This window comes from Ambystoma mexicanum, chromosome 9 (genome assembly GCF_040938575.1).
Source record: "Ambystoma mexicanum isolate Mex_15411 chromosome 9, UKY_AmexF1_1, whole genome shotgun sequence".
Lineage (NCBI taxonomy): Eukaryota > Metazoa > Chordata > Amphibia > Caudata > Ambystomatidae > Ambystoma > Ambystoma mexicanum.
In genome coordinates, this window is record NC_090931.1 from 1,465,084,551 (window position 1) to 1,465,104,390 (window position 19,840).

Sequence of the window (19,840 nt, forward strand, 5' to 3'; positions counted from 1 at the left end):
CAGCTGTTTCATCAAATAACTAAAGAAACGTGATCACATCACACTCAAGCACCACCTTCATGACAGCCAGGGCACCCAGCTTCAAGACTCGCCGTCTCTGGAGGCCAGCGCAGAACAACAAGCCAAGTTAACGACAGGTTGGAAATCAGAAATGCAAGGAGAAAAGAAGAAACTTTCTCCAGCTGTACAGCCAGACTCCGGAGCAATGTTTTGGCAACTATCAGGACGGCTCCCTCCCTCCTTCGTAGACTATAGAATTGATTTGAAGGCTCCACTTTCTGGAGAATAACTTTGCCCTTTTGGCTGATCTCATCTCCCCCAGACCACCTCTCTGCCCTCCCACTCCCTGTCTGGATCAACCAATGTTTACTCCCCATTGATTGTACATACCTCTGTTACTCTCCAACTATGTTTCCACGATAAAAATCCCATACGAACACGCATGCGATCAAACATCACAGAGATGGATTTCCCCATTGGCCCCTGGCAATAGCATTGAAGAATCGGAGATTGACATGAGGTCTAAATTTGTGACCTTTCCCTGGGGTGAACAAAGCACCGTTCTGCTAGGAAACAGACTTCTCTTCTCAGTCTACTGATCAGCAAGGCCCCTCGAGATCAAGAGAGTGAGCGGCCCAACATTCAAATTTAAGAGACCAGAGAAAATACTTTTAGCAGACTTGAGCACACAAATTACATATTTCATTTCAAACAAAAACTCAACACTAAACATATAAATGACTTATTAAATATTTTGTTGAAAATAGAGCTTTGATGTTTATTAAACATATCAGTGCAAGAAGAACATATTATAAACAGTCTTAGTACTCTTCTCCTTCCTCTTCCCCCTCTCCTTCCACGCTGTCAGTTCCCACTTCTTCATAATCCTTCTCAAGAGCTGCCATGTCCTCCCGGGCTTCAGAGAACTCTCCTTCCTCCATCCCCTCACCCACGTACCAGTGGACAAAGGCACGCTTGGCATACATCAGGTCAAACTTGTGATCCAGGCGTGCCCAGGCCTCAGCAATGGCGGTGGTGTTACTCAACATGCAGACTGCGCGCTGCACCTTGGCCAGGTCACCACCAGGGACTACGGTGGGAGGCTGGTAGTTGATGCCAACTTTGAAACCAGTTGGGCACCAGTCCACAAACTGGATGGTACGCTTGGTCTTGATTGTTGCAATAGCAGCATTGACGTCCTTGGGCACTACATCACCACGGTACAAGAGGCAGCAAGCCATGTATTTACCGTGGCGCGGGTCACATTTCACCATCTGGTTGGCTGGCTCAAAGCAGGCGTTGGTGATCTCCGAGACGGAGAGCTGCTCATGGTAGGCCTTCTCCGCAGAGATTACTGGGGCATATGTGGCCAGGGGGAAGTGGATACGAGGGTAGGGCACCAAGTTGGTCTGAAATTCTGTGAGATCTACATTCAGGGCACCATCAAACCGGAGGGAGGCTGTGATGGAGGACACAATCTGGCCTATCAAACGGTTGAGGTTGGTGTAGGTTGGGCGCTCAATGTCCAGGTTCCTGCGGCAGACGTCATAGATGGCTTCATTGTCCACCATGAAGGCGCAGTCAGAGTGCTCCAGCGTGGTGTGGGTGGTCAGGATAGCATTGTAGGGTTCAACAACAGCGGTGGAGATCTGTGGCGCTGGGTAGATGGCAAACTCAAGCTTTGATTTCTTTCCATAGTCAACAGAGAGGCGCTCCATCAGCAGGGAGGTGAAGCCTGAGCCGGTGCCTCCACCAAAGCTGTGGAAGATGAGGAAACCCTGGAGGCCAGTGCACTGGTCAGCCTGTGGAAGTGAGTGAGAGTTGGCAGTTAATATCAGGGCAAGAACACAAAGGCGCAGCACAGTAGTTTTAGACAGAGTTATTATCCAAGCCAATGCCAGGAAACCATAAAAAGGAAGCAAGTGAAAAGAGACCATTGTACTGAGATCCCTCAATGCATTGTGTCGAACTTCCTGCTACTTGCCACCACCATCCCCATACTTATGTACTAAGACCCCCTCAGAACATTGTGTCCAACACCTGGCGGCATTCAGTAACCACCGGTGTAGTGATGTACTAGGAAACACCAGAGCGTGGTGTCCAACCACCTGCTGCATGCCTCACCCATCACTGTACTGATGTACTAGGATCCTCGTGGATCTTCCCTGTCCCCTCACTAATCTACTAGGACCCCTTAGAACATTATTTCAAAACCCCCATCTAACACCCATCACTGTAATTGGAACCCCCACAGATCATTGTTTTCAGCCATCAGTACTGCACAAATTACCTAAAACCCCCATGGATTTTGGTTTACAACCTGTGGTATGGTTGAGGATCCATGTGTGTGAAACTAGATCATGCCCAATGCCTGCTGTGGGTAAGGAACCTTCCCTGTTGTAAGGTAGTAGCACCCCTAAACAAGTGTATGCAACCCAAAAACCATATAGAAATGTACTAGAACACTCTGGGTCTTCCATGTGCAACCCCTCCACTCCCCATCACTGCATTAAAGTACAAGGACTCCCTGGATCATCGTGTCAGACCCATGTTATGGTGTAGGAAGCATTGGTGTACTAAGGTACTGCAGCTATTTGGATCATCGCACACAACCTCCACCCCTACCCTAATGCCACAGAACACCCTGGACTAAAGACACAATACAGGGGCCTAGTGGGTTCCTCGATTCTGTTAAACATCCTTCCTTGTCAGTAACACATATAAGAAAGAATCCTTTGAATTCTAAAGGTGCTCAGAAAATCACTGTCTCCCTGTGAGCGAGATACCCAGAAGGTGTCTGGAATGTTCACCTCGCGTTTTTGGACCCCGGTGGCCATCTTTTAACTACAGTACAAAGATGAGAATAAAGTTACAGGACTCATCTTGATTCTGTTTTTTAACATATTACTAGTTGGGAAATCTATCACAGTTGGCGTCTTTTCTCAAAATAAGTGCCTAGAGTAGACAGGGTTAGAGTCTCTTGCTGTCCCCTTTTCCTTAGATGGGCGGCCCACCACCGTCTCCCAGGGAATGGTGTCACTCAGGAGGGACAGTAGAGTATTTGTGCCCAACGCCCATCCATAAACTAATGCCCTAGAGCCCAAAGGATCATCAGGCTCAACAACCACTTCTACCCCCTGAATCCCTACCCACATGCTCAACCCCATCTCTACACTAATACCCCAGAAACCCCTGGATCATCGCACCCAACCCCATCCCTACACTAATTCCCCAGAATCTCCTGGATCATCACACCCATTCCTATCCCTACACTAATGCCCCGAAATCTCCTGGATCATCGTGCCCAACACCGATCCCTACACCAATGCCCTAGAACCCCCTGGATCATCGCACCCAACCCCCTTCCCTACTCTTTTAATCCCTACCCACAGAACCCCCTGGATCATCATGCTCAACCCCATCCCTACACTAATGCACCAGGACTCCCAGATTCATCGTGCCCAACCCCCAGCTCTACACTAATGCCCCAGAACCCCCTGGATCATCGTGCTCACACCTTATCCCTACACGAATACGCCAGGACCCCCAGTTCATCAAGCGCAACCCCTGCTGTGGCACAGGAAGCACTGCTGCACTAATGCCCTACTGTGGCGAGATTTTTTTAACGTCTCGCAGCAGCGAGAAGTGCCCAATGAACTGGCATCAGCATCTGCTCAGATGCCTCGGAAGGAGGCCTTGCAACTAACCACAATGTGTATTCTTCTATTTTAAAACCGCTCCTTCTAGTATGAGTATTTGCTACATAACACATGCAGGCCTCCTCGTGTTTCTGGTTGATTACTCCGCATTAAAAATTCATGTCTCCTCTCAGCCTCTTATTTTGAAGAAGATATTGATTAATTCCTCGTATGTTAACCCTTCCTGTTCTCCAGTGTTTTGACACTCTTTTCTGAAGACTACGTTGTGTTTTGGCCCATCATATACAAGAATAGAAAAAGGGCACTCTGTATGGGCGCTTATGGAACTGAGGTCCCAAAATATATGCCTAGATGGAGCTGCAGAGATGGCCATGTGTGTGTGTACCCTTAACTGAAGAGGACAGACAGAGAGCCACAGACTGAGCAATCTCCTAACCCTGAAGGGCAGAGGTTGACAACGAGGAGGATATGACTGTTTTAAGAGTGCACAACATGGCTCTCCAGTTGATTTAATATTGCACACAATGGCTGTCTGGCTTCGAACAAATTGCACAAAATGGTTGCCTGCCCACGTGATCATTGCACCTGAGTGTTGACTGCCGGCCTGAATGCTAAAGAAAGGTCCAGCTGACTGCTAGAAGACGGATTGTAGGCAACACTTTACCAACTTGACTGTCGACACCAGCCCACGCTGCCAACAGATGGCAGCCCACCCTGATTGCAGAGAGAATTCACGTTGACTCAGCATAGCCACCAACACTTACTGTAATTGGCCCGTGACAAATGTAGACATCAGCCCAAATTGTCTGTAGATACCAGGGCACAATGTATGTAACCGTGATATTCCTGTGGGACATGAACCCGCCAACGCTGCTCCTGCTCCCACCCACTCTCCCTTTGTGTGAGTCCTGCTGTTAGATGTTTTGTACTGTCTTTGCCCCAATCATGCTCCTCCTGCCTCCCCCAGCCTTCTTTTATGGGTGCTTGATGCTCTCACAGCCAAATCATTCTCTCTTTGGTGAGGGCGATGGCACCCGTTCCACTTTCCCAGGGGTGCCACCAGTCTTTTTTAGCAGGCGTGTGGATGGACAATGTTTTTGCCCAGTTGACGCCCTGGATTCTCCTTGGATCACCAGAAGAGAAAGGCAGATCCTATCTACCCAAAAGGCAGCAAGGTTGGTGTATAAAACAACCAGAAGAGTGCCTACCAGCTTCCGGATCCGATCCAGCACCAGGTCGATGATCTCCTTGCCAATGGTGTAGTGTCCGCGGGCGTAGTTGTTGGCAGCATCTTCCTTGCCCGTGATGAGCTGTTCTGGGTGGAAGAGTTGACGGTAGGTACCTGTGCGGACCTCATCTGCGAAAAAACATTTGAAAACAGAAAGGGTTCATTGTACAGCCTTCTCAGAATTCTTCTTATCCTTGAGGTACAGAATCTCCCTCAGCTTGTGACATCACCTAGACTCGAATGAGCAAAAGGATAGCAAGTACCTCAGTCCCTCCGTAAGCAAATGCAAAATCCTACTTCATCCTGCCTGTGTTGAATCGGTCAGGGCTACGGAATCTGGGCTGGACAGCTTACGGAACAAGGGGCGAACAGGACACATACTCTGGCCAACTGATGGACAAGGGCATGTGCGGAAGAGGTGAGTACACATCACTTTAAGACCTTCTCTTTTTCACGGCCATGAAAGAAGAACTATAAAAGCTTTAAGAAGTGTTTGTAGCCCCCCGAGTCTGTGTTTGTACCATAAACACAGTGAAGGTCAGGGGTACACTCAATGGGTCTTCAAGGCCTTCTATCTACAAGGACAATGGATCATTGAGGACCAGCAGAAGACTGGATTGTCCACGTTGATGTAAAAAAACAGACTTTTGGTGGCTTCCTGAGATGCGCCAATGAAACCAGATGATTCTGCTTACCAATAAGTCTGGGTTTTAGATCTGGACAGTTAATACACCATATGCTCTAGTACGTGCTAAGAATCACGAAATTCTGTTACTCACCAATCACTGTGGGCTCCAGATCCACAAAGACAACCCTGGGCACGTGCTTCCCGGCCCCGGTCTCACTGAAGAAGGTGTTGAAGGAGTCGTCACCGCCCCCAATGGTCTTGTCACTGGGCATCTGCCCGTCCGGCTGGATGCCATGTTCCAGACAATACAGCTCCCAGCAGGCATTGCCAATCTGGACTCCGGCCTGGCCAATGTGGACTGAAATACACTCACGCTGTGGAGGAGAAAGGAAGGGTTTGTTAGAGAACAGGCTGCAGGAAAAGGAAGAACATATGTCTACAGAGAGGACTTAGGGTAACATATCAGGGAGCTATGAGCCATTCGCCTACACCGTAATCTCCCTCGTCTCACTCCTAAGCATTTTTTCTCACTCTTTAACCTTCCTTTTGCACCTTAGACTTTCCCCCTCACTCTTTAATCTCTCAATCTGCTTAGCCTTTCTTCTCACTTCTTAAAAACCCTCTCGCTCCTTAGCCTTTCTCCTGACTCCTTTAATACACTCTCACTTCTTAGCCTTTCTCTTCACTCTTTAACTCCTGTAGCTCCTTATCCTTTCTTCTCACTCCACAACCAACCTCACATTCATAAAACGTCGCCCTCACTTAACCACACTCGCGCTCCTTAGCCCTTCTCCTTAACAGAGCTCTCTTTCCTCAGACTTTCTCATCACTCCTTAACCCATCACCCATCATGGTTTAATCTTGTTCCTCCTTTCCCTCTCTCTCAGCCCTATACAGTCTGCAGAGCTAGGTTTATTTACACAAATAGCTCACACTAGGAAAGGCACATTACATAGTCCTGAACACACGCACACACATAGACACACACACCCAATTTGGTGTCTAACAGGCTTCCTGTAGCAGATGGGTTCAAAGCAGCGTACCAGTGTTATCACTTAGAGGTGCCCCTTGGAATTCGATATCCCAACACAGGCATGGCAAGGTTGGGTGCCCACCCTCTTAGGTTGGTGGAAATGCCCTGCCATTAGGGGAGAGTCGTCCCTGCTGCATCACTCAACCTTCAACCTCACAACTTGCCCCAAAGACCCAGAATTTAAGCGTGCATGGAAGTTCAAAATAGCCACCGCCCCCATGCCCTGACCTCCCCAAGCAAACACACTGCTAAGTCCCCGGAGTTACTCAATTTCAGCGTCGATCATTTGTGAGGGGGGAGGGACAGTGTGTGTGGTCAGTCAGGAGGCTGGCCCGAGGCACTTAGTCTGCAGCACAGGCGGGGTTCCCCGAGCGAAACAGAATGAAAGCCTCTCATCCAAGCAAGAGCAGCAGCTGCCAGGAGCACACGGAAGTGCCCCGGAAATTAAAGCTCGGGCTGCCCCACCTCAGCACTCTGCATTAACCTGTTTCATCATTCCCATGAAAAGCTGAGCTATTCATGCAGACTCTAAGGCGCGTGCCCTCCCAGACCCCCTCCCCCACTGCCTCGGTCACAGCTGAGCTCTCCAACCTCTGTGATTAGCCCTGCTTGCTCTTTGCCTTTGCGTTAAGGCCTGTCAGTCACTCTGGCTGACTGCGGCAGGGCAGCACACAGGCAGAGAAAGCAGACACGCACATGCGCAGATCTCTTCTACCTGCTGCCGTATACTTCCCTCTCAGTGTCTATGCTCTCAGTGGGAAGGGCTGTATTTTGTCCAAGATAGAAACACATCAGCTGGCCTGGGGGCAGAGAAAATGAAACAAAAACACACCAGAAGTTCAGTTCGCCCACAGCAGTTCTACATGATGAGAAGGGGTCTGCAGAGGTGGTGTCTTGGATTGGATCGGGGGCGTGGCAATGGAGAATACTGGTGACAGTGGAGGTGATGGAGTCTGTTGGAGATGAGGTAAACCCTCGGAGATGCTTCCTGTTGGAGGAGGCTGGTGGTCTGTGGATGAGATGGGGTCTGGTAGAGGAGATGGGGTCCAGAGAGGAGAATGATGGTCTGTGGAATAGATGAGGTCTAGTGGAGATGTGGTCTAGTGGAGGAGATGTGGTCTGAAGGAGGAGTCGTGTGGTCTGCGGAGGAGATGTGTTCTGGTAGAGGAAACCAGTGGTTTGTGGAGGAAATGGGATCTGGAGAGGAGAACGGTGCTCTATGGTGGTCTATAGTGGACATGGGGTCTAGTGGAGATGTGGTCTAGTGTAGGAGATGTGGGGTGAAAGAGGGAACTGGTGGTCTGTGGAGGAGATGTGGTCTATCAGATTTGGTCTGGTGGAGATGTGGTGGGGTGGAGAGTGTGTCGTGTGTAGAAGATCTAGCTTCCTCGGAGTGTGGTTTCATGCTACAGATGTGGTCCGGTTCTTAAATTGCAGACTATGAAGCAACTTCTCGATTCTAACCCTGGATTTCCTTATTAGCCACACTGTGTGATTCTGGGCAAATCCCTCTGTGTCTCAGTCACCCATCTGCCGAGTGCTTGCAACCATTCTGAGCAACACTACTCCAGGCTCAAGGCGAGGGTATCCGCGGGTGGACGGAGTCCCCCCACACTTTTTCAGAGGGCACCTTGATATGCTAATTACTGTTGACGCCACATTCAATTGGTATGCTAATGAGTCCCCCCCTTTTTTTAGGACTTGACCCCTGACTGCTGTGAACTGAGTAAAAAGACAACTGTATTACGCGCCTAAAGCTACCTTTTAATAATCTCTTTAGCATGGTTATAAACTGCTCCCTCCACATATGAACTCGTTGAGCGAACTTTGTAGGGAGCCCGGAGAGTCCTGGGGCGAGATTCTTATGCTTGGGGGTAACCAGAAAATGCCTGGGGCAGGCAAGTACATTTAGTCAGCAGTAGAAGGCATACAGGCCATCGAGGTGCATGCAGAGCGTAAGAGCTGCATCAAGACGGGCAGAAACAGCCAGGCAGCAGGGGAGACAGGCAGACACTGAAATATGGAGCACAGTGGGAGATTTATAGACTGCCGGGCAAGTACAGCTAGGCTACAGGGGAGACAGGCAGACATATAGAGGTGCAGGTAGACTGGAAGTTCTACAGAATGAGAGGCAAGTACAGCCAGGCAGCAGGGGAGACGGGCAGACACATAGAGGTGCAGGTAGACTGGACGTTCTACAGACTGCCAGGCAAGTACAGCCAGGCAGCAGGGGAGACAGGCAGACACTGAAATATGGAGCACAGTGGGAGATTTATAGACTGCCGGGCAAGTACAGCTAGGCTACAGGGGAGACAGGCAGACATATAGAGGTGCAGGTAGACTGAAGTTCTACAGAATTAGAGACAAGTACAGCCAGGCTGCAGGGGAGACAGGCAGAAATATAGAGGTGCAGGTAGACTGCAGTTCTACAGAATTAGAGACAAGTACATAGCCAGGCAGCAGTAGAAGGCATACAGGCAGAGTGGAAGAGTTACATAAAGACAGACAGACGGGCACAGGCAGACACAGAGAGGTACAGGTAGACTTTGAAGTCCATAGAATGACAGGCATGTACAGCCGCCAGAGAGCAATGGAGACTGGGGGGCACAGGTGGACTGGAAGATCTACAGAATGACAGGCAGATACAGCCAGGCAGCACATGGCCATCTTCAGCACTTTTGGGGCCCTGGGCACGGACATCTTTGGGGCCCCCTCCAACAAACCAAAGGAATTAAGTGATTTAGAATATATGGTCGCAGCCTTCCCCTCTGCACCTCTCGTCATGATCACAACCTATAAGTTGATATGCTGACTCGCAGCATGTAAAAGTAAGCATGTTTACTCCCTTTAAGTCCCTTTACCCACTTCATTCTTACTCTAATCAGAATGATAAACAAGTAGCATTTGAAGGCCAACATTAGCAGTCTACAAAGTGGTTACTTCTGTTCTAGTATAGGTACAGGAGACTTATTATCAATAGCATTCAGGAAGTAATACAGCCTGTAGTATTAATGCAGGGCTGTATGTAAAAGGTACATGTAACCCAGAATAGACAGACTAACATTAGCTGCCTCACAGAACGCTTTTATGACCCTGGAAACAGAGCGATATAAAAATATCCACGGAGCCTTTTCTCACGGACTTGCGTTTACTGGAGTCTCAGTGCTGGCAGTTTAAAACAACCACTGGAGGACGTCTTAAAGTGCAACACCAGCTTGCCTGGACCTGGGAAAACCAACAAAGGTGACTGCTTTTGTGCACGTTGTGCACGTTGTGTCCAGTGACTTACACGCACGTTGTGTCTAGCAGTGCTTAAATGCACGACAGTCCTTCCCTGTTATATTTCATTAATTATTATTTGTTTCTTTTCTTTTCTTTTTTTCTTTAATCAAGATCTTTCCTGCACTTTGGCTCCACCTCCCAACAAGCACGTCTTGTTGTAAATCTTTAAGACCCCACGTCACTGCGCACCCGCGCGCGCACCCGGCAAGTACTACAAGTACTGTTTGCTGTTCGGGGGTCGCCGGGTCGTCGTGGTTTTAGGTACTTATAAAAATTATTTATTTTATTTTATTTTTCAAAATTATATTCTAGTTTTGAACCTAAATTGAAATCTTATTTACTATTTAAATTTAATTGTGAAACTTGACGTATTTTGCTAAATTCTAATGTCTGCATACACTCTAACTACTAGCATGCCGCCCACCATAGCGATTAGAGAAAAACTGGGTGAATCAACTCGGGACGCTACCATGAGAAAAGCCTTGCATCAACCTCGACTTACGAGTCTGTTACCAAAAGTGGGGCGCATGATTACTCAGCGCTCACACTCAGTTTCAGCTAACGCTCGATTATGCCCGAGGGAAGTGATAACAAGCGAGGATGAGGCAAAAATTAATAATCCATTTACCACGGCCCAATCGGCTCCCACAGGCTCATGCACGGCAGCTCAGCCATCTGATCCCATAATCACGGATCTCATACACACGGTACCTATTGACATCTCATGTACGGCAGCTCAACCATCTGATCCCATAATCACTGCACCTATTGAAATCTCATCTCGAGAAATCAGTCTGCACGGTGCCCCCACTGATAGCACTCTAATAGCGGCTTGTTCGGCCGGAGACCTACGACCTGTTGTAGCCCTCTCTCCTGGGGACACTGTACCACAACCTGTTTTAAGCTCCGTTCTGGCCCAACAAAATCTAAGACAAGCGTATATCCACCTGACCATGATTGGCGAAATAGAGGAAGATGATATTGAATTCATGAACCTTTCCAACCGTACTGATAAGTGCTCTGAAGAAGCCCTATACATTTGTTCAAATACTGGTGACCTAATTCAATTAGAACAAGATACTCATAGCCTTTCTAGTACAAATGATGAAATCTTGTCACCTGTTCCATCCCACAAGGACGCCCCGGCAATAGAACCAATGGTCTCCCCTATAATGGCATTGACTCCCTCACCCGAATCGGTCGAAGAAGTAGTCTCCTTTATAGCTCCCACTCCGAGACAGCCACGCTTTGAACAGGGGGCTCGTGTCTCCGACTTCTTCCTGAACCCTGCACACAGGGAGAGATACTCATTCCCGGAGGCCCCTGCCCTGAATAACACACTAACAGCCATGAACACTGCTTTATTGACCTTGGCAAAATTATATGAAGGGCTGGACTTTAAAATCTCTAATCAGACAGTCTGTTTAGAACATTTGTTGCGACTACATTCTAAACGCATCACTCAAAATAATACATCTTCTCAAACTCAGGACTCATGGATTTCTAAACAATCATATACAGTCCACACGCAAACGCGTGACAATGATCACTCTGTATCTGCCGGCATAGTGCAAAAACCGGCATCAGAAAAACCGGCATTAGAACAATCGGATATCTCAGAAGCTAAATCTATTCACATCGACGTTACCCCTAAGAACTCTGAGGTCCCAGTAACCGTCACCGTGCGAGACCCAGCCACTTTTATGGCTGCGTCTGTGCCGGCTGCTGTCTCCAACACAAAGGAAACACAGATCTATGACATTCCAATCTCAAAAAATATGTTTGAGGTTTTCAGCACAACCTCTGTCAAAACCAGCAATTCACGACCAAACAAAAAGAGGAAAGTGCACTTAGCCAAAAACAAGCCATCGGTTCCAAAACCAATAGTGGGGAAAAAAAGGAAAAATTGTGTAGATTCATTATCGGATTCGGTGCTCATATCTACACCGGAATCTGATTCCCAGATGCTGGGAGCAGTTCCAACGACTGTAGCGACAGTGGCACACAAACCACTAGATGATTTAGTGCAAATGGTCGATTCCAGCAATGAACAGCGAGTTTCTCAGTTAAAAAGTCCAGAACCACCCTCCTCAACGTCCCCAATGGTCACAGTACCCGCCCTGGTGGAGTCATTGAATCAAACCTCCATTGTTCAAACTGCTCCCATTTTAGTAGCTATCCAAACACAGATACAGAAATCTATTGATTCATACATGAAATTATTACCAAATAATCTCTCACAGATAGGTAGACAGGCACAGCCGGAACCCTCACAAATAACGACAACAGCCAGTCAAGCCAAAATCCAAGATGTACAATCGGCTATTTCACAAGTACCACAATTACATGATCTCACCACACAGAACACAATGGTCACTGCTCCTCCCGTAAAAGATGATTGTTTGATAAAAAATCTACAGGGTGAAATTAAAGCTTCAGTTGAGGCCTATATGATGCGAAACTCCAATACTAATATACAGCTGAAGTGTGCGCATCCATCTCAAGTCCCTACCCCTAACCCTCCCTCTAATCAAGCCCTACTATCGCGACACGAGATACGAGAAGAGATTAAAGCATCTATTGAAGCCCTTATGTACCACCCAAAAGAACCTAACTCACACAAAGCATCGGATCAAGGGTTCCCCTTACCTATGCCTTCTATCACTCATCAAGATAGAAGGACACGATCTCCAGTAAGGTTGCCAATACAGGCAAAAGAAAGACCTGCACAGACCAAGACAAAACAAATTAGACTGCCCCATCGCTTCATAATTAAATGTCGCGAGGCTCCATATAAATCCTATGATTTAAATCGGTCCAGTATTTTGAACATATGTACAGAGATACCAGCTTTATCAGCTATTTCATCACTGGATATCGAGCAAATAGAATTTATAAACCATATGGATCTATCTATTGCACGCCTGTACATTCGATCATCATTAGTAGCTGAGACTTTGTGGCAAGCCAGAATGATGTTATTCGACTTGGGGTTTAATCTTACCCAAGAAGTAGCACATGGTTCGGCTACACCGCAGGGACATAGCTCACGCATCTTCACCTCAGCTTATAACATTACTTCTCATCAAAGCCCACCGGACCAGACAAAGTCCACATAACTAGGTGTAAGTGCCAAAGTCCTCAAGTTGATCTCCTGGAATACAAGAGGGCACAATCACCTCAACTTTACAACAGTGGGAGGTTTGATTGATATGGATGTAGTTGCCCTCCAGGAAACCTGGCTTGTTCTACCACCGATTTGGGACTCACATAATATTCTGTTTACACCAGCCGAAAAAGGTGTCCTTGGCAGACCCAAAGGTGGACTTATCATAGCAGTTAAAAAAAGTTGTGGTCTGAAATCAATCATTCGGAAATCTCCTTCTTTATCATTTCAAGTGGCGATACTATCCAATTTCTGTAAAAAAATAGCCATTGTTAATATCTATTGGTGCAGCAATACTCTGAATGCAGATGATTTCTTTAAGCAATTTGTGGATATATTGGATGCTTTGGCCCTAGAGAGTGATCTATCGTGTATTTTGATATTGGGCGACCTCAACTTGCATCTCATCCCAGAAGGGAATATCGCCCCAACAAGAGATGAACTGAAATGGTCTTTGATTATGAGTGAGCGCAATTTTCAGATGTTAAATGGTAATGTGACAGGTGACTGTCCCGCATAGACCACCTGGCAAAGAGGAGATCAACATGCAATAATCGATTACATCTATATTAATGCAAAAGCCTTTAACTCTGTACAAAAATTGGAGGTTATTCACACAAGTGTAAGTGATCACCACAAATTAAAATTGTCACTGCAAATTGATTATATTCAACCGACACAATGGCGGAACTCAAATGTAACTGATGTAGTTGTAAATAATGGGCGAAATAGATTATCTTGGAATACAGAGAAGTTGAGAATATTAGATTCGAATCTAGAGACTATGTACCAGAGAGAAGATCTACTGGTTTGTGACTATACAAATGCCATGCAGATGTTCACTCGAGTAGTCACTGGTAGTGGGATAACTGAGCACCAGCATACCCATGCCTATGACTCAGAAATAGCCCATCGTAAATCTGAGCTAAGACAAGAAATTCGGCAACTGCGGAAATCAGAGAAAACTGATTTGGCCGAAGAAATAAGATCAGTCAAGCAAAACTATAAAAAATGGCTCAGATTAAGGAGAGCCAAGGTCTACGAATTAAATGGAAAAGCTATACTTAAACAACTTATCCTGAAATCTACAGCTGGCATATGGGCCCTTCTCAACAAAACATCTGAGACTCCCAAATTTACAGCCCAGGTAAACTCGATTTCTTCTGAAGCATGGCAGCTGTATTTTCACAAACTCTATCTTTCACCCTTTCCTGACATATATTTAAATCTTCATTCGTTTACTGCCTCTGGAACATTTACATTTGACATTGACGACATAAAACTTTGCATCAAGAAACTGAGCTCATCTCGGGCAACAGGTCCAGATGGGTTGCACAATATGATGTTAAAAAGCCATGTAGATGAATGGGCGAAGATTCTCTATCGGATCTTTAATCAGGTGCTGAAGGGTGGCGTTATCCCTGAAACGAGGAGGAAATCCATTATTCTCCCGATATATAAAAAAGGCAATCGTGAGAACCCCAGATCCTACAGGCCTATAGCGCTCCTGGACTGTCCGGGTAAATTATTTGCCCGGCTGATCTTAAAACAATTTAACATCTGGTTACAAGATAATAACTTGAGAGATCCTTTCCAAACAGGCTTTTTACAAGGGGTAGGCACTGGCATAAATATTATTACCTTATCAAGCCTTATTCAGAAAGCATACCAACAAAAACAGCCCTTGTACCTTGCTTTTATTGATTTCCAAATGGCATTTGATGCCGTTCCAAGAGAACGGCTCTATAAGAAATTGGTTAATGCTAACTGTCCATGGCAAATTTTAAAATGGATAATTCAATTACATACTAATACCTCAATCCAGATTAGACTCACTAATGATGGTTTATTAACCCCCCCAATACCAACCGCCAGAGGTCTAAAACAAGGCTGTTTATTAGCTTCAGCCTTGTTCAATTTTTTTCTTTCTGATATCTATCGCAGCTTTACAACACTGATCTCCGACTCTCCGAGGATCATGGGTGTCCAGATACAATGGTTACTATATGCCGATGACATGGTACTATTATCACATACCCCAAAAGGGTTGCGACATCTCCTAGGTGCGCTGGACGAGTACACAAAAATAAATGGCATAACAATTAATGTTGAAAAGACAAAGGTCATTCAATTTGGCACCAAGAAACAAAGTAGTGCCCATTTATACTGGCCTCTCCAAAATTGTAAGATTACCAGCACTAATTTCTATGTGTATTTGGGTACAACTGTGTCCAACCTGTGTGCTGCTGATCACTATAATCAACAAGGACTTCAGAAACTACAAACGTGTATCTCACAAGCCCGGATCATCAAGGCAAGATATTGTAAATTTTCCTTACTTCCGATTCTTACATATTTCAAATTGAAAGTGGTGCCGGTCATCCTCTATGGTGCAGAAACCCGGTTTATCATGTCATACTCCTACTGGGCCATGAGGGAAGGGCGGTTTTGGAGGCAAGTTTTGAACTTACCCACCTCACAACCACTACCAACATTGAGATATGAGCTGGGCCTAATTTCTCTGTACGCAGCCTACAAATGGCGCCTGTGTGCCTTGTATCGCAAATGTCTCATGAACAAAGCTACAACAGGCATAATCAATACCATTTCCATATATTTATTGAACTCTATGGACGTTTTTCCAAAAACATGGCGCCAAAAAATCAATTTAATTTTAGCAAAAGCGCAGATTAATCCAACATTGCTCATGGAAAATCCAAACAAAGCCAGAACAAAAATCTGGGAAGGTGACTGGATCTATACACGCTCTGCATGTTCCAACTATAAACATTTTGAGGCTTCTCCATTTGAATTAAAGCGTTATAACACAGTGGCTGATTACATGGTGAGGTCCCCCAGCTCCAACCATAGAAATGGCTTTATGAGATTCAGACTAAATCTGTGGCTGACCAATGAAGTGATGAACAAACGGAATAATGCTGATATCCCTCAGCCCTGCCGGTTTTGTAAAAATCAACCAGAAACTCTCATGCACCTGTTTTCAGAATGTGATAATTTAGCATCAGTAAGGAGTGTCCATTTTAAGCCTCTATTTAAGGATCAACTCATCTTGACTCCAAAAGAGCTTTGGGACTTAATTTTTCATACTAATAGAAAGGCTGTACGATATGCAGTTGTCAATTATTTGCAGCAGTTGAAAATCTCAATGTATGCAGTACCAAGAAAATAATGACCTTGTTACATACGCATTAATCTGTGTTGTAAACCACTGTGTTTATTGTTCAATAACTCATACAATGTTTTATCTGATTTTAGGTAATTTGTAAATGTGATTTTATGTAATTGTTCTTTTCTTACAAGTTGAAAGGTTGTGAATTATGCTCACGACCAAAACAACTATTTAAAAAATAAAAAAAAATAAAAGAACGCAAACGTGCTCAAGCATGGATACAGGAGACCAATTGTAAGGAAGGAGAAAGCTACACATAGCAGAGCATGGATAGTGGATGCAAATTAGAAGACACCAGGAAGGTGTCTGTATTCAGACAGACTGAGATTAGAAGTGGGACATGGTTTACAAATAGTGTTGACATTAGAGAACAATGGAACAAATGCCTGTGGTGTGCAATATATCAATGCTCACTATTATAGTGGAAGCAGCACTGTAGCCTGTGAAACCATGAGTGGGGCTTTTTTGAAGATCATACCCTGAGAAGGATATCACTCTGAAGGGCTGAGAATTTTGAAAGATTTCGGGACTGGCAATTTTCAGAGGTTAGGCCATACAAGGTTAAAAGAGATGCACAGGATCACACATTGGTTAAGGGGTTAACCTGGGATGTGTGCCAACTCTGCAATTTCTGCATTTAGGAACTTTCTTTTCCAGTTCTTACCATGAACTAAAATAATCTCATTTTATAAAACTGGCTTGGAAAGTACACAAATCACATTACAAAACATGATAATTGTTTAAAACAAAATGTTATAGAAGGGTGTAATGCAAAATGGGAATGGTTATAGCTTCATTCTCTCCATCATCAAGGGAAGTACACAAGTACCAGCATACCAATCAATGTGATTTAACAGATTTAATCTGGGGTTATCTTTTGTATTTTAAAGCTTTAAATACTTCCAAAACACTGGCTTGTGAAATTGTCATTTATTAACGTACAGAAGAACCTTTGACTTTTACAAAAAAGCAAACCGTTTTTTGTGTCAAATGAGCAGACCTTAAAATATGGTTGCCCGAGGCCTGCACCGTATGGTCTGCTCTGGTCTGTCTACCACACCTTCCACTCAAATGGCCTCCATAAGAAGAAATATCCACTAATGGGCTAAATGATGCAACCAGCATGCGAGAAGGTAAACCTCACAGAAGACAGCATAGTGATGTAAGACATATTAGATTATTTGACCAGGATCACTGCACCGTCTTCTGGCAAATCCAGGATATAAGAATAAGCTTTGGTTCCACAGTCTTGAATTTGGATACTTATTCACGTCTTGGACTAACAGTTTATGCTCATCATTGGGGGTGATTGCCTACGTTTTACAACACCCCATCAGAACAAGCCAATTTCTAGACCTTCATCATACGATGACATGTTAGTTTGTATAGCTACCCCTATCTGGTGCAGGTACATTGCGCATAATAGCACCTTTTGTGCTGCAAAGCCAAATAGATATGCAGACAGCGTATAAACTTCAGTCATAAGAGAGGCCCAGCTAGCCTTGCTGGAATGTGCAACTCTGATCTTGCATATAAACACATGCCTCTGCAATGAGTGCTTAACACACTGAGCTAACTTCTGCACAAGCAATATGCATTAGACATTTGGCTATTGCACATGACCAACATAATTCCCACAGGAAGGAAGGAATGCTACAAGAGTTGCGCAGTAGTGAGCACACTGACTATGTATACCGCAGTGAACACAGACAGTATTACATGTTGAATTGATCAAGGCAGAACAACCAACACGCCATCAAATATCCTGACGTGCTTTTTAAGTCTGCTGACAAATGGAATCTTACTTATTTAGATCAGGCAGCCTTGTGGGGTCGCCTCCAAGTTGGGGGCCGGGGCAAATGCCCCTTTTGCCCTCCCATAAAAACGTCTCTGAGGCAGCAGTGGGAGACATACAGGCAGAGCGGAAGAGCTACATTGAGACAGGCAGATTTAGCAGGCAGCAGGGGAGACAGGCAGACACAGGGAGGTGCAGGTAGAGGGGAGGCTCTGCAGATGCAAGCAGGTAGGCGGGCGTAGGTAGAGAAAGAGGAGAACAGAAGGACTGGTACAACAGGCAGCGGTGGGAAAGATCTACAGGTGGCGGAAAGCAGAGACAGGCAGTTACAGGTACACACAGAAAGTTACATTAGACCGGCGTGTGCAGGCAGGCATGAATGCACAAGCTCCATGCAAACAGCAGGTACCACCCGATGCAGCCTGGTCTGTGCAATCCGTAGAGGCATGTACACAAGGCTGGAGCCGGAGGTACTGGCAGGTACAGGTAGGTGCTCACAAGTAAAGACAAGGGCAGGCGCAACCGATGCAGCGCAGGAAGTGGGCGCTACTAGAGTAAGCAGGCTTGTGCAGAACGCGCAATACTCACCATGTTGGAGGTCCTGAACTCGTCGATCCGACAGCTATGACTCGGAGGACGAAGGTTGGCTCCCTGCCTGCCTGCTCCCGACCCCCTTCTTATACCTGCAGCCCTCGTGTTGTTAGTTACCAGAGGCGCAGAGACGGCTCCAAACAGACAACCGCGACGGTGGGCGGGGCGCCGGGGGGGGGGGGGTGTCGCAAAGTGTCCCACAGAGGCTGCAAACATACCCCCAGGGTCATGGACCCCCCACAAACAAAGCAGTGTGAGGGCAGGATGTCCCAAACAGACAGACCGGTGTCAGGATCGGAGACACGAAACAGACGTGGGGGGTGGAGGGGGCTGGGGAGGGACCGCCAAGACCCACAGAGCCTGCAAACATACTCCCCCAGGGTCATGGAAACCCCCAAACACAGCAATGTCTGGGCAGAAGGATACCCCAAACAACAGACCGGTGTCAGGATCGGAGACACGAAACAGACGGGGGGGGGGGCTGTGGAGGGACCGCCAAGAGACACACAGAGCCTGCAAACATACTCCCCCAAGGTCATGGAAACCCCCAAACAAAGCAGTGTGAGGGCAGGATACCCCAAACAACACAGACTGGTGTTAGGATCGGAGACACCAAACAGACAGGGGGTGGGGGGGGCACAGAGACCCACAGAGCATGCAAACATACTCCCCCCAGGGTCATGGAAACCCCTGTGGCGTTGCCCCGTGAGGGAGACGCGCACGCGGCGACGTGACGTTGCACGTCGCCGCGTGCGTCTTAAATAAACGGGGCGTTCCCGGCCGCGTCAGAGCGACCGGGGAGCCCGAAGCACACAGACGTGTCCAGCCTGAGTCTGTGGGTGGAGGGGCTCACGGGCACGCGTGGGGGCACCCAGAGACCCCCAACAGTGGCGACGAGTGTTGGATGCCCGGGCCCGGCGGTGAGAGCGATCCCAGATAATTTTTTCTTCAACGACGAAACATCCGCGGATGTTTCATCTCACGCTGTGGCCGCGGACCATACACGCGGCTGGCGGCCATCTTGCGCACGTGGCGGAGAAACTTCCGAAAGCTCCGGTTTGGAGTCGGAAGGCCATCCAAGCCCAATTTTTGGATTTGCTGACTGCGGGCAGCCTAACCCGCAGGCCCATGCCTGAATTTTGATGTTTTGGCCAATTTTCAGCCTGTAACGTCGTGTGGTAGCTGGAAGATGGACTGAGGTGGCTGGGCCTTCTCAGCCCACTCCGTTTTGAAGCTCAATTTTTGCAACATTTGGTTCAAGGACCTTC

General features: G+C 46.7%; 1 protein-coding gene across 1 annotated transcript; it reads right to left on the reverse strand.

The window, feature by feature from the left end:
* Positions 1 to 738: 738 nt before the first annotated feature.
* LOC138489223 (tubulin alpha-1A chain-like) lies at positions 739 to 18,608 on the reverse strand. Its single transcript, XM_069616901.1, has 4 exons — positions 18,570 to 18,608; positions 5,667 to 5,889; positions 4,868 to 5,016; positions 739 to 1,802 (listed from the first exon to the last, which is right to left on the reverse strand). The coding sequence occupies exons 1-4, from the start codon at positions 18,570 to 18,572 to the stop codon at positions 822 to 824; spliced, it is 1,356 nt and encodes a 451-aa protein (XP_069473002.1). The 5' UTR covers positions 18,573 to 18,608; the 3' UTR covers positions 739 to 821.
* Positions 18,609 to 19,840: the final 1,232 nt, after the last annotated feature.